This window comes from Drosophila innubila, assembly GCF_004354385.1.
Source record: "Drosophila innubila isolate TH190305 chromosome 3R unlocalized genomic scaffold, UK_Dinn_1.0 2_E_3R, whole genome shotgun sequence".
NCBI lineage: Eukaryota > Metazoa > Arthropoda > Insecta > Diptera > Drosophilidae > Drosophila > Drosophila innubila.
This window is the reverse complement of record NW_022995380.1, coordinates 8535960-8547925: the sequence shown is the minus strand read 5'-3', so window position 1 is coordinate 8547925 and position 11966 is coordinate 8535960. Positions and strand designations below refer to the sequence as shown.

General features: G+C 44.1%; 5 protein-coding genes across 7 annotated transcripts in view; 3 read left to right on the top strand and 2 right to left on the bottom strand.

Annotated features, from left to right (window-relative positions):
* The window catches only part of LOC117792477 (dynein heavy chain 17, axonemal), a 32737-nt gene extending 32205 nt beyond the window's left edge, over positions 1-532 (top strand). The window contains exons 29-30 of the mRNA XM_034632639.1: positions 53-247; positions 302-532. Coding sequence (XP_034488530.1) covers positions 53-247; positions 302-401 — 295 coding nt within the window. The 3' untranslated portion in view covers positions 402-532. The remainder of the gene's footprint in view (positions 1-52; positions 248-301) is intronic.
* Positions 533-3099: 2567 nt separating this feature from the next.
* LOC117791768 lies at positions 3100-3778 on the top strand. 2 transcript variants are annotated; one of them, XM_034631644.1, is made up of 2 exons: positions 3100-3255; positions 3396-3778. In XM_034631644.1, the coding sequence occupies exons 1-2, from the start codon at positions 3126-3128 to the stop codon at positions 3665-3667; spliced, it is 402 nt and encodes a 133-aa protein (XP_034487535.1). In that variant the 5' UTR covers positions 3100-3125; the 3' UTR covers positions 3668-3778. The 2 variants fall into 2 exon arrangements, with proteins under 2 accessions (XP_034487535.1, XP_034487536.1); XM_034631645.1 differs by having other exon boundaries at positions 3106-3255; positions 3383-3778.
* Positions 3779-3863: 85 nt separating this feature from the next.
* On the bottom strand, positions 3864-6372 carry LOC117791765 (adipocyte plasma membrane-associated protein). 2 transcript variants are annotated; one of them, XM_034631642.1, is made up of 5 exons: positions 6144-6372; positions 5874-6079; positions 5511-5811; positions 4572-5397; positions 3864-4502 (listed from the first exon to the last, which is right to left on the bottom strand). In XM_034631642.1, exons 1-5 carry the CDS (start codon positions 6257-6259, stop codon positions 4281-4283), a joined length of 1671 nt encoding a protein of 556 aa, XP_034487533.1. In that variant the 5' UTR covers positions 6260-6372; the 3' UTR covers positions 3864-4280. The 2 variants fall into 2 exon arrangements, with proteins under 2 accessions (XP_034487533.1, XP_034487532.1); XM_034631641.1 differs by having other exon boundaries at positions 3864-5397.
* A 632-nt stretch (positions 6373-7004) lies between these two features.
* Positions 7005-8235, top strand: LOC117791766 (max-like protein X). The gene is made up of 3 exons (XM_034631643.1): positions 7005-7214; positions 7413-7819; positions 7894-8235. Exons 1-3 carry the CDS (start codon positions 7082-7084, stop codon positions 8122-8124), a joined length of 771 nt encoding a protein of 256 aa, XP_034487534.1. The 5' UTR covers positions 7005-7081; the 3' UTR covers positions 8125-8235.
* Positions 8162-11848, bottom strand: LOC117791763. The gene is made up of 3 exons (XM_034631638.1): positions 11717-11848; positions 9587-11656; positions 8162-9531 (listed from the first exon to the last, which is right to left on the bottom strand). Exons 1-3 carry the CDS (start codon positions 11765-11767, stop codon positions 8296-8298), a joined length of 3357 nt encoding a protein of 1118 aa, XP_034487529.1. The 5' UTR covers positions 11768-11848; the 3' UTR covers positions 8162-8295.
* Positions 11849-11966: the final 118 nt, after the last annotated feature.

Below are 11966 nucleotides of genomic sequence, written 5' to 3'. Positions count from 1 at the left end.
ACTTTTTTAAGTGATATATATTTAAATCATTATTTTATTTCTCGCCTTTCAGCTTACCGCCGCTAGAGGGCGCATTTGTGCATGAGCTGTATCTGGATGGCGCCAGCTGGGATTGCCAGTTGAACTCTATTGTTGCCCTGCATCCCAAGGAACTGCTCTGCGCCATGCCTGTCGTCTACATCAAGTCCATTGTCCAGGAGAAACAGGAACTCCAACGTGTCTACGAGTGTCCGCTCTACAAGACCAGGTGAATGACCCGTAGTTTGACCCTCTTCAGTCTACTTTACTCGCTGTCTTACAGGTCGCGTGGCAACACCTACGTCTGGACGCTTAATTTGAAGACGCGTGACCGTCCGGCCAAATGGATACTAGCCGGTGTTGCCCTTTTGTTGCAACCATAGATTACAATTTGTTACCAGACAAAAGGCGGCTTCATTGTTTGCCACATCATCTTCAATTTCAGTCCAATTATGTATTTATAGTGCCGTCGCCACACCACGAAATTACGCGGTAATTACTCTAGTCAACGCAAAACTGGAAACCTTTACTTGACGTTTCGGTTCTTCATAAGAGAACTGCACCTGTTTATATCCAAAAAGTTTCACAGAAATTGAAACAGTGAAACAGAATAAAGCACAATTAATAAATTGCAAACGCTAAAACACTTAAATTATCAGAAAGCGATGCTTCTATCAACCACATAAATAAATATTTCAAAAATGTTATATCCGTAAATAAAGTAGCTCATTTAATGTTTATTAAACAGTTTTTTTATATGTCAAAAAACTTAGCTTTAATTGAATGCCAAAAAGTCATGCATCTTAACTTAGCTGACAAAACAAAGAATAAGCAAAGCTATACATTTCAAACTTTACAGATGAATAAAAACAGTTTATTGAGCTTTAATTTACAACCAAAAAAGCTAAACGACATATGACTTATGAGCATATGATAACATGTAAATTAAATGTTTTTACAGGTTTCAACAGAAACCTCGATGAAACCGAAATTGTGTTATATAGTGTTATCAATACAACACAGCGAACTTTAGATACTCTATTATTAAATTATTATTAAAGGAACTACACAATTTTTGCTTAGCAGATAAAAAGCTCAACGAAACGTAAATTGTGTTAGCCATAGTTATTTTTAAGATACTGTATAAATCAAGTATTCATTTCCAGCAAATCCAACAGTCCAACAAATTCTCACTTTGAACTAGTTAAGCAATAGACAACAGAAGTCTGTTTCGCCTAGAGACGCTAATCAATTGTGAATATTATGCATACGCCTCGTGAGCTCCCGTTTCACTTCGGCTGCGAAACTTTAAACAGCTGCTGCCCACGTGTGCACAGCCCATGGATAATTATCATACCCCCTTGACGTAATTAGCCAACATTATAAATACTTTCAGTCGCCGACGGTCTTCCCACTTACCTATCACGTGTATTCATGGATCCACCCGCACAGAATTTATGAAAGTTCACAGCTTCTCAGAAAAACCTAATACGTACGCCATTGATAAGACAAGTATTATGTATGTTGTTTCGATTCCCTGGACAGGTGACACACGTCACAAGTCGTTGGGGGGGAATTTGCTGTTAAGCACGCAAATAAAAAAGGGGGCTCGTCATAGAAATTACTGGTACATGCATCTTGAGCGTGATCTCTCCATCAGATTATACAGATGATTACATCCCATAAATCGGACGTGCTAAGCCATAATGGGAGGCGTCTATTGTCTAGTTTAATTACGCAATTATCATCACGTGAGTATTTAAAATCACACGACAGCCAATGACCCTTGTGCCCCCTGTTGCGCCTTCTTTTTCCAAAGTTTGTTGCTAAGCGGCGAGTTCTTGTACCCTACCAGCAAATTTTGATTGAAAGGGTATAATGAAGTGGCCATAAACAGTAAAGGTGTTCTTCGTTTTAGCTAAAGTCATTCGTATACTTTGTATTAACATATTTACTGTTTATGTACGTGTGCGACCTCAGAGATTGTGAGAGCTGTTGTTTTTTCCTACACCCTACGTAAATAAATAATATTTACAAATGCACTATTATTTTTTTTCAAAAACTTGAAAACATATTTCACCCAACAGCCAAGCAATAATATTTGCTGCTGTATTATTCAACTATGATCATTTCAAGTTAATTACAGGGTAACTTCAAGTCAGTCCCTCTTCTATTTTACTATTTTTAACTGATATCTACCCTCTTACATTATTACATATGATTAATAAATCACATTTTATTACATAATAAATGATTAATATCTTATAGTCAGTCACTCCACTTTTTATAGTTCTTTCACCACTTCCTGCACCTATTTCTATGTGTATGAGAATCGCATGCTATTTTGGCTGATTACGAGGTATCTAAAAGTCATTTTATGATTGTTTCATCATAGTCTACAATTATTATGTCAGTGCGTATATAATAAATGAATTATAATGTTTTAGAATGTACCATGCCTAGTTAATCTTCTTTTCTTCAAGCAGTTACAGGGTATAATCAAATTCGGTTTTTAGTATATGATTGTATATGGTTACAGAATAGCTTCCAGTGAGTTTACCTTCTTTTTCTTACCAATTACAGGGTATCCTTCAGTTGACCATTCTGTGTGATTATGTCAGGCTATGAAGTGAAAGAAAAATAATATAAGTATTCAAGAGTGAATTTATTTTTATTCTCTAACAAATTACAGGGTATGGTTCAGTCAACTTAACACACTTTTTAACACTGTTTCACCACTGACTGCCCCCGTTACGTCAGTATGCAAAACCACTCGCTAGGCGTATTCCCCGATCACGGGAATACCACGTGACTAAGGCCACGATAACGTATGACCAATCTGTGCGTCCAGACGATCGACTGTCCGACCGAACGACCGGCAGACTTAAGATCTCAGCGGCTTTCGGCAATTGCGATTGTTAATTAATTTTTGAGCGAACTCAACGTAATTTGTTGTTAGTATTTTTATAGATAAAATAAAAATTCAGTCGTCGCGTCAATGTTTGCCAGACATTACTAAAGCGAATTGGACCCCGTGCCCTTCCCGTTACGACGCTCGCAGCGCTTGTCGCTCATGCGAATTGTATTTAAACGGGAAATGATTCGCTATGACACATCAGAAGCACAATAATCGTGAAACAGCAAGCACACAAGTTTTTGCTCAACGAAACAGAAATTCTTGTTCGTTGCCAACTGAAATTTTTGAAGGAAAGACATCAAATCTTAATACACAGACAGGTAAGCACAAAGCATAATATGTCTACTTAAATTAATTGAGTCTGCGATGCATATTTATAGAAATTTCTTTATACATTCATATATATAAAACTTTTCTAAATATTTTGCATTTCCTATTTACTTTTAGGCTTATACCAAAGCAATGGCCACCGCACACTTGCCCATCCAAAAGTCCAAGTATTATGAACATAACGGCGAGCCCGGCTGTCAGGGTCTGGAGGAGCTGAATCGCATGTTTCGTAATTTCTGGGATCCCACATCATTCTGGATCTGCGATAAGCAAGGGACGCGAGCACGCCTTCAACGCTGTCCGCAATCACAGCTCTACTCCGAGGAACTTGGTCGCTGTATACACTACGCCGACTGGAGCTGGACGGATCCCAAGGAGCCGCCAAGTCGACCAAAGTGCTAGAACAGAAATGCACTACCCTCTCCCTCTCCCTCTCACTCTCACACTATTTATACTTAATGCCTAAACTAAATATAAGTCTTATTGTTTTTAGAAAACATTTTACTTTTAAGTGAAAAAAAGAGATGATTACAACTCACAATCAGTACAAAAAATGAGAAATATTTTCGTTTCGATTGAGTGCTAAAGTGTGTATTAATTAATTAACAATGTTGGGCATTGTTTAATGTTTAAACAATAAGAGAATTCAATGAGCATTTGCGTCATTTACAGTACGACTAAATCGTGGTCGTAACTAAATACATAATTAAGCTTAATTGAAATTGGGAATGTTTCGTAGTTTCAGAGCATTTTGGAGTGTTACAATTTTGGCAAAACGCAATTATATGCAAATTGTGCGACATATAAGAAGCTGCCTGGAGTTTAACAGTTTTGGCTTGAGATAAAGCTTGCAGCTAATTACAAATTAGCTAGTTAGTACTTAATAACTTAATAAATCCACTTCAATTCATCCAACAAAATTGGAGAAGAAAAAATTATAGAAAACTTTTGCCAAAACTGTTGTAAATAAAGATTGTTTTTGCTTTTTTTTTTTTGTTCATTTTTTAGATGCCGCTTAAAGTTCAACGTGGTCGCCTTGTTTGTTGATCACCTTCAGCTTCTCCTTCTGAGGCGGCTTCGTGTCCACGGGAATCTCTTCCTCAACGGGCGCTGGTTTGCTGGGCACAGTGCGTTTTGTCGTTGTTGTTGCCGGCTTTGGTGTAGTTGTGGTTGTTGTACTCTTTTTTGTTGTTGTGGTTGTTGCTGGCTTTGGCGTTGTTGTCGTCGTTGTTGTAGTAGTAGTTGGAGTTGTTGTTGTGGCCGGCTTGGCTGTTGTAGTTTTTGGCTTGGGCGTTGTTGTGGTTGTTGTTGTTGGCTTCTTAGTAGTGGTCGTTGTTGTTGTTGGCTTCTTAGTAGTGGTCGTTGTTGTTGTTGTGGTAGTCTGTGGCTTGGACGTGGTCGTCTTTGGTGCTGTCTGTGTCTTTGGCTTGGCGGTAGTTGTCGTGGGTGCTGCACCAACAGACGCCTCCAATCCCTCGCCCTCTACGCGCACATTGCGCACCTTTACGGTGGGTTGCTTGGACGCTTTGGGTGATTTGACGCGTGCCAGATAATGATTGAAGGGTGAGCCTAGATACAAGTAATCCTGGAACTCTAGGACATGCGAAATGCCAGCAACAGACTTGTCAAAGCCATGCAGTGAGCCCACAATGTTGCCATTCCAATCCACGCGCACAACAGTGCTACGTTTGGGAGCCAACAACATGACACTCTCGCCATGACCAATGAAGTGCACAAATCGCTGAGAGAACTTATTGGGATACACGCTGTTGAGGTAACGGAAAGGCAGCTCGAAGAGCGTCAGCATACGCGCCAGGAACAGACGAATAGTTGGGAAGCGTGAGAACAGTGAAAACGTTGATGGATTCTCGCTATCAGCGCTGGCTGGCAAAGGCACCCAAATACCCTCTGCATCGGGCGTTAAGTTATCGGGCATGCCGGGCAGACCCTCGACGAAGACCTCACTCTGTCCAGCCTTGGGACCCTTCAAAATATACTTCATCAAACGCATGCCTCCCGTTTCGGCGACCACAATGAAGTCCTCGTTGGGACTGAGAGCCAAGCCGTTGGCAAAAAAGAGTTCATCCAGCAACACTTCGCTAGCATTCTTGGCCCGATTGTATTTGAATAGACTGAAAAAAAGAGAAAGCATGAAAGTCGTTAGACAAAGCCGAGACAAATGGATTGACCAGCAAGAAACCGGTTATTACAGCAGCCGGTGATCAATAGATAGAAATGAACTCACCGTCCAGATGGATTAGCAAACGAGGTATAGACCAAGTCTTGAAGGGGGAAATCCGATGAGGAGTCGGTCCAGTAGATGTCGCCTTGTTTACTCACAGCCACCGAATTGAATAGCTTGGCAGGACGTGCTATGCTCTGGCCAGGCAGCTCCTGACGCGGCGAAACCAACAGTTGCTTTTTGTGGGAAGTCAGGTCAACCTGCCACAAACCATAGTAAGCATCGGCAACGATCAGATTGTTGCCCTGCGTATCAAATGCCATGCCCAGAGGACGACCACAGCGTGCCTCCTCAAAGTTTTCAGCTAAAAGTAGCGCTTGTTAAAGCCACGCTAATAATACATGTATGTAGATAGATAACACTTACCACAAGGCAGACCAAACTTGGCCACATGCGTTACATGGTTGGCAGTCAGCTTGATGATCTCACCACCATGCAATCCCGTATAGATCTCATTGTTGCGCACAATAAGATGCTCGGGGCCATAGATACGACCCTCTAGAAGACGCTCAGCACCATCCAGGTGAAAGTTGGGCTCCAGAGCTCCTTTCAGTTCTTTGGGCGGACTAACACTGCATGGCAAATACGGTGCCGGTGATATCAGGTGATAATAACAATTTGATTAATTCAACTTACGTGAAGTCTTTGTAGGGGAAAGTGGTGCGCGGTGGCAGACCCGGCAACAAGATTATTATTAAGAAGAATATCATGAAATTCATGATTCTCACACGCAACGCATGTAGCAGACCCATTTTGTGGCACTGCCCTATCAATTTAACAAAGCTAATTTATAAGAAATCGCTGCAAGCGACACGAAAAACTTAAAAGCGACACGACGGCAAAGTTCAATATGAAAACGTAAAAGTCATCGTGCCGGTGCACGAAAACAGGGCTGCAATACAAACAAATATCTAAACCACCTTTTGATATGATTGATATGAACTGTGACTCAACGATTCAGTGACTGACGGCGCCTATATGCAACAAATTAAATATCACAACTAGTAGTAAGTAATTTTTATGGCTTAAACCAGTGTATTTTCAGATAAATATGTTTAATAATAATTAAATAATATATAAATAAGATTTTATTAAATCGATACGTTTATCGACTTATCACAGTAATATATCCTGAAAAATCACCATTTTTATTCATAATAATTTTGTATTTCTGATTATTTTTTCTCTCTAAGTAAGTCCAATTAAATAAAAGGTGTTGTCAGTTCTTGTGCAAACGGGGTAAAGAACAAACGCAATGAAGAATAATAATGTCCCAAAAGAACTATTGTACGCCAGCATAAAGCAAAAATAATAAAAAGAAAGGAACATATTCACTTGTTTATTTTAGTAAACAACTTTTTGGTTCACTACAGAGGTGTGATATTTTAAAAATAACAATATCGATATTTCGATAGGAAAACATAAAAATACCGAATACTTTTTTTTGAAATGTACCCATTTATTTTTGGTCAAAAAATCGAACCAAAACGGGAATTTTTACTGGATGGGCAACCCTCGGCTTGAGGTTTTGTTTTTGTGAACGGACGACATCAATCACAACGACGCAGTTGATAATGAGCGATAATTTGTCAAGCAAGGAAGACGCGTATAACATGGAGCAAGATCAGGAATTGAGTGGAAAGCACTATTCACGCTGCAGCAGCGCTGGCAGCACCCACACGCCAAACTCATCGGCCCACAATTCTGGTAAGGTGGACGCTGTTTCCATTGTTGTTGTTATTTGTTTGTTTGCTGTGCTGGGAGCGTGACGAGCAGAGCAGAGCTGAGCAAATCAGCTGCTGATAAAGAGATGGCATTGAATTGGGTGTCCACTATCAGTGCACAGTGCAGTGTTTTATTACATTGCCCGACATGTCTGTCTGTCTCTCTCTACTCATTGAACAGATGACGACGATGATAGCGGCGATGCCCGACACTCGGCGGCCTCCAATTCGAACTCAACACTCAGCTACAAGGAACGCAGACGATCGGCGCACACTCAGGCGGAGCAGAAGCGTCGGGATGCAATCAAAAAGGGATACGATAGCTTGCAAGAGCTGGTGCCACGTTGCCAGCCAAATGACTCGTCCGGTTACAAGCTGAGCAAAGCGCTGATATTGCAAAAATCCATCGATTACATTGGCTATCTGAATCAGCAGAAACTCAAGCAGGAGGATGAGAGTGCGGCACTGCAAAAAGAGGTGACGGCATTGCGAATCATACAGAATGGCTATGAGACCATGCTCCAACACCAGCAGGCAAATCCGGGACCCGAGGAGGCACGCCTCACAGACGAGGCCAAATTTCAAGTGGTCAGCAAATAGAATTTAACCCAGTTTTAAACACTATCACTCTATGCTTGGCTGATACATTCTCCCCTTTGCAGTTTCAGGCGATAATTGACGAAATGTTTGAGACATTCCAGCACATACCCATGGATAACTTCAAGCAGCTGACCAGTGGTGTTATACCCTGGCTGGAGGAGCACTGCAAGCCGCATATACTCCGCAACATTCTCAGTCGGACGCTGCAGCAGATGGCACAGGAGACGCAAGAGAAACAACAACAACAACAGCAGCAGGCCATGGAACAGGAAACGGGCGAAGGATTCAGTTGAAAAGCAATTCAAGTTTATCATTTCTTTTTGTTTTTTCTTTGGGTAAATGCTACAAATAGTAAATGCTTCGTTTAATTGTTTGTTGTAAAAGCAAGCGTTACAATTATAGACTACAAGTTGACTTTTGGCTTAGTTATCTAGATGCTAGATTAGATAAATAATAGCGTTAGATTAGGCCCGCTTCTCCAGCAGCTGTCGCACCATTGCCGCCTGCTCATTGGCCTCCAGCAGCAGCAGCAATTGGAGCAGCACATTCAATGTGTACGCTTTAAAGCGTTTCACTTGCTCCGTCACCTGCAACTGGATGAGCAGCTGCTGCTGGAATCGTTGCATCTCTGCTGCCGTCCAAACGTGACGCGCCTCGTGCTGCAGCTTGAGCACGCCCGCGTGCAGAGTGTACACCAGTCCCTCATAGAAGTTATCCTCCTGGAGCTGTGTTGCCACTTTGGCGCTGGCCAGCAGCACCGCTGGCAGATCGCAGCGAAACTCGTGAGCACGCACAAAGCACCTGGCGGCCAGGAGACGCACTTGCTCGCATTTGTGCCGCAACAGACGCCAGCTGAGCCGGCGGAAGCGCTGCAACAGATCGCTCGACTGTTGCCGCTGGCCTGTGGTGCACAAATGCTCCACCTTGGAGAGAAAGCCCAGGAAGAGTATTATGGAGGAGTTGACCTGCTCGGTATCGCAGCACTGCAGCATATGCTCACATGCCTTGGGCAGCAGACAGGCCAGCTCCTCATAGTTCAGCTCACTGGGCTCCCAGGCCAGCTTCGTCTCAAATTCGGTCGCCTGGCGCTGACCCACCAGTTTGCCCAGACTGGCGCCAAAGAGCTGCAGTGCAGCATTGGAAATGGTCCACTCGGGATTGTCAATGTGCGCCATGCCCACCAGCATTATCTCATTGTAGTACTTGCACATTGCTGGCCGCAATTCCGTGTCCCTCACCAGCACACAGAGATAATGCAGCGCCAGAGCCTCCCAGCGATCGTGGTTATTGCTGCCGGATGCTTCCTCACTGTGTGTGGTTTCATTGAGACGCTTCAGTATGCGCTGCACGGCGCGATGCAGCAGTTGTCGACGCGGATTATCGTTCTTGAGCACGTGCAGAAACATGATGGAGAATCCCGCACCACGTCGTGTGGTGCTCACCAGACGGCACTCGGAGAGCAGCTCGCGTTCCAAGCAATCGTGCAGCAGCTGCATCCCTTGAAGATCACTGTGATTGGTCATGGCACGCGTCAGTTTGCCAATGCTCAATCCTGCTGCCTCAATGGCGCCCTTGTGCCGGCAACGCGTCAACACGGCCACATTAATGTCCAGGCAGCGCTGCAGTGCAGCATAGTTCGGCTCAGGATTACTCTCGCGGAGCAGTACACAGCCAACACTGGTGGCCAAGTCGCAACAGGCCTGAAATCAAAGGGGATTACTTAACGAAAGACAGTAGAATAGAATTTAAGCTGACCTTTAAAGTAAGCCAGAAACTCATGAGCAAATACTTGCGACAGGTTTCGGCATCCTCAGTGGCTTCATGGACGCTCTCACTGACCAGCAGTTGCAAGCTCTCGTCCATATCCTGGAAACTGGCTGCAGTGGCAACTGCGCATTTCTCCCGCCTCGCATTCGCCAGATTCAGAAACTCCAGAATGACATTGAGTATGCGTTCGAGCAGCGGCAAGAGATCAACAATAGATGCTCCCAGATAGCCACCACCGCCGCTGACCAGCTCATCCAAGACGCATATGTGTCCAAAGAGATGACCACCAGCAGCTTTGGCCGTTTGTAGGGGATCTGTAGAGAATGCCTCCAATTTGCTGTTCAATTGTTGCAGGCAAAGATCATAGAGATCTTTGATTTGTTGCTGATCCGAGGAGCTGCGCACCGCCAGCTGTGCGTAGAGCGAGACGAGCGCACATTCATCCACATCGGAGCTGGACCAGAACCTTTGGCAATGCTCAATGCACTGCTTGCTATCCACGTGACCCAGTTGGAGCAGCAGCGACACCGTCAGCTCCAAAGCATCGTCGAATCCTTGGGGATCGTTGAGGGAGTTGAACAACAACTGTGCCATGGAATGCGGTCGAAAGACGCCTTGATCTAAGAGAAAGGCGCCAAGCTGTTGGTTCTGCTGGGTGCTGCACATCTTGGCATTCTTGGAGACATGTGTGCTATAGAGGGATTTCTGTAGAATCTCAAGTAGTTTGAGTGCAAAGATCCTGGGCTGATAGACATCGCAAAGCATGTCCTGTTCTATCAGTTGCTGCAACTGGCAAAAGAAGCGTTTTATATCCTGAGCAAGTGCATCGCTGCCAACCGCTTTCAATGCCTTATTGAAATGCTTTGCCGTGTGATTGATGATGTTGGGCATCTTGCCGAGCATTGTGTTGCGAAACTCCGAGCTCTCCACGCCGCGATGACGCTCCATAAAGTTGTAGAAGAACTCTAAACAATCCTCGACGGCGAAATTGCCCAGATTATCCACTAGGAACTTAAAGATTAAGAGTTGTGCGTCCGTTTCGAAGCAGCTGCAATTAGTCAAGAGTTCTGTGCTGATCTTGAAAAAATGTAGCTTGGATGTCACATAGATTTCCTTAGCAAACATACTGAATATCAGTATGAGACGATGCTGATCGCTGGCGGGCCGAGCTGCTTCCGAGCTGGCAAGGAATTCCACAATTTCCGGCTTTGCCTGCAGCAATTGGAAGAGAGCATCCCGCTGTTGGATGCGAAGAAACCACTGTGAGTGAAAGTTTTGTATTTCGGCAACGCTGCCATTGACCAGCAGCTCCACAGCCAATGACAGCAGAGCTGGAGACCTCTGGCTGCTCAGACTCTTCACAGGATACTGACTGGCTGCCCGCAGTCCCTTGTAACTAAGACTCAGGCGAAGTCCCGCAAAGAATTCCGTCTCGCTGTGCCCGCTGGCGACCAGAAGCTCTGGCAGTGCATGCGAATTAAGTATGCCACTGAGCAGATAGTATTTGTTGCGATTCGTCCATGGCCAGAACTCGACAATCAGGCGAAAGTAAAAGAACGCTCGACGATGCTGCTTGCAGCAATGATTAAAAAGCGTCAGCGTCTCCTCTCTAGATCCTACCTGGCTCTGACGCTGCAGGCAGTGGTAGAAATGCTCCAGTTGTAGCTTTAGCAACTCAAGCTTGGGAAACTTTTTCACCAGCAGATTGGTGGCCTTTAATTGATGCACTAGGCAACTGTTGTTCTGCTGCAGTGCAGCAATAATGGCATCAATACACTTGCCCTCAATTAACTGGGCATCGAGTCGTGACCAGTGATCTGTAAGCAGCACAGACTGCAGCATTAGGAATGCCTTTGGCTCCTCAACCGACAGCAGCTGGGGCAAATCTGCAAAGTGTTCATCCGGCAGCTCGTATTTGTGCACGATGTGATAATAGACGCGAAAGCTGACATTCAGTGCAGCCTGATTGATGCTGCTTGTGTCCGGATTGTCGGCCTCCTTATTTATTTGACCGGCCAATTTGTCGGCGACCTCCTTGGGCGTGGCATCGCCGAGCGTCTATGGCGGCAAAGGATAATCAAATCAACAATTTTTATTTGAAACTGCCGGCGCACTTACCTGCAAATAGGAGAGACAGTCGCTATGATTTGCTGACTTTGCTGTTGCCATGGCTAAGAGTACTTGGCCGGGCTAACACAGTGGTTAGAGCGTATAAATAAATAAATTAAAACAGCGTATTACATCTCGACTGCACGTGTTGAATTATCGATTTGTCTATCGATAGCAGCGAACGAATGAACTGTTGCAAACTTAGCGATTTTATAGCTAGTTCCGGCAAGTTCTTTTTTAAATAGCGCGCGCGATTTCT

Bases quoted from the DNA above. Each gene is read 5' to 3' on its own strand.
- LOC117791768 (XM_034631644.1), top strand. From the start codon at position 3,126: ATGACACATCAGAAGCACAATAATCGTGAAACAGCAAGCACACAAGTT. The intron at 3,256-3,395 runs GTAAGCACAAAG...CTTATACCAAAG, and splicing joins AAATCTTAATACACAGACAG to CAATGGCCACCGCACACTTG.
- LOC117791765 (XM_034631641.1), bottom strand. From the start codon at position 6,259: ATGGGTCTGCTACATGCGTTGCGTGTGAGAATCATGAATTTCATGATA. The intron at 6,080-6,143 runs GTAAGTTGAATT...TTTGCCATGCAG, and splicing joins TTCCCCTACAAAGACTTCAC to TGTTAGTCCGCCCAAAGAAC. The intron at 5,398-5,510 runs GTGAGTTCATTT...TCTTTTTTTCAG, and splicing joins TTTGCTAATCCATCTGGACG to TCTATTCAAATACAATCGGG.
- LOC117791766 (XM_034631643.1), top strand. From the start codon at position 7,082: ATGAGCGATAATTTGTCAAGCAAGGAAGACGCGTATAACATGGAGCAA. The intron at 7,215-7,412 runs GTAAGGTGGACG...CTCATTGAACAG, and splicing joins CTCATCGGCCCACAATTCTG to ATGACGACGATGATAGCGGC. The intron at 7,820-7,893 runs GTCAGCAAATAG...TCCCCTTTGCAG, and splicing joins ACGAGGCCAAATTTCAAGTG to TTTCAGGCGATAATTGACGA.
- LOC117791763 (XM_034631638.1), bottom strand. From the start codon at position 11,767: ATGGCAACAGCAAAGTCAGCAAATCATAGCGACTGTCTCTCCTATTTG. The intron at 11,657-11,716 runs GTAAGTGCGCCG...TTGCCGCCATAG, and splicing joins ACTGTCTCTCCTATTTGCAG to ACGCTCGGCGATGCCACGCC. The intron at 9,532-9,586 runs GTCAGCTTAAAT...CTTTGATTTCAG, and splicing joins GTTTCTGGCTTACTTTAAAG to GCCTGTTGCGACTTGGCCAC.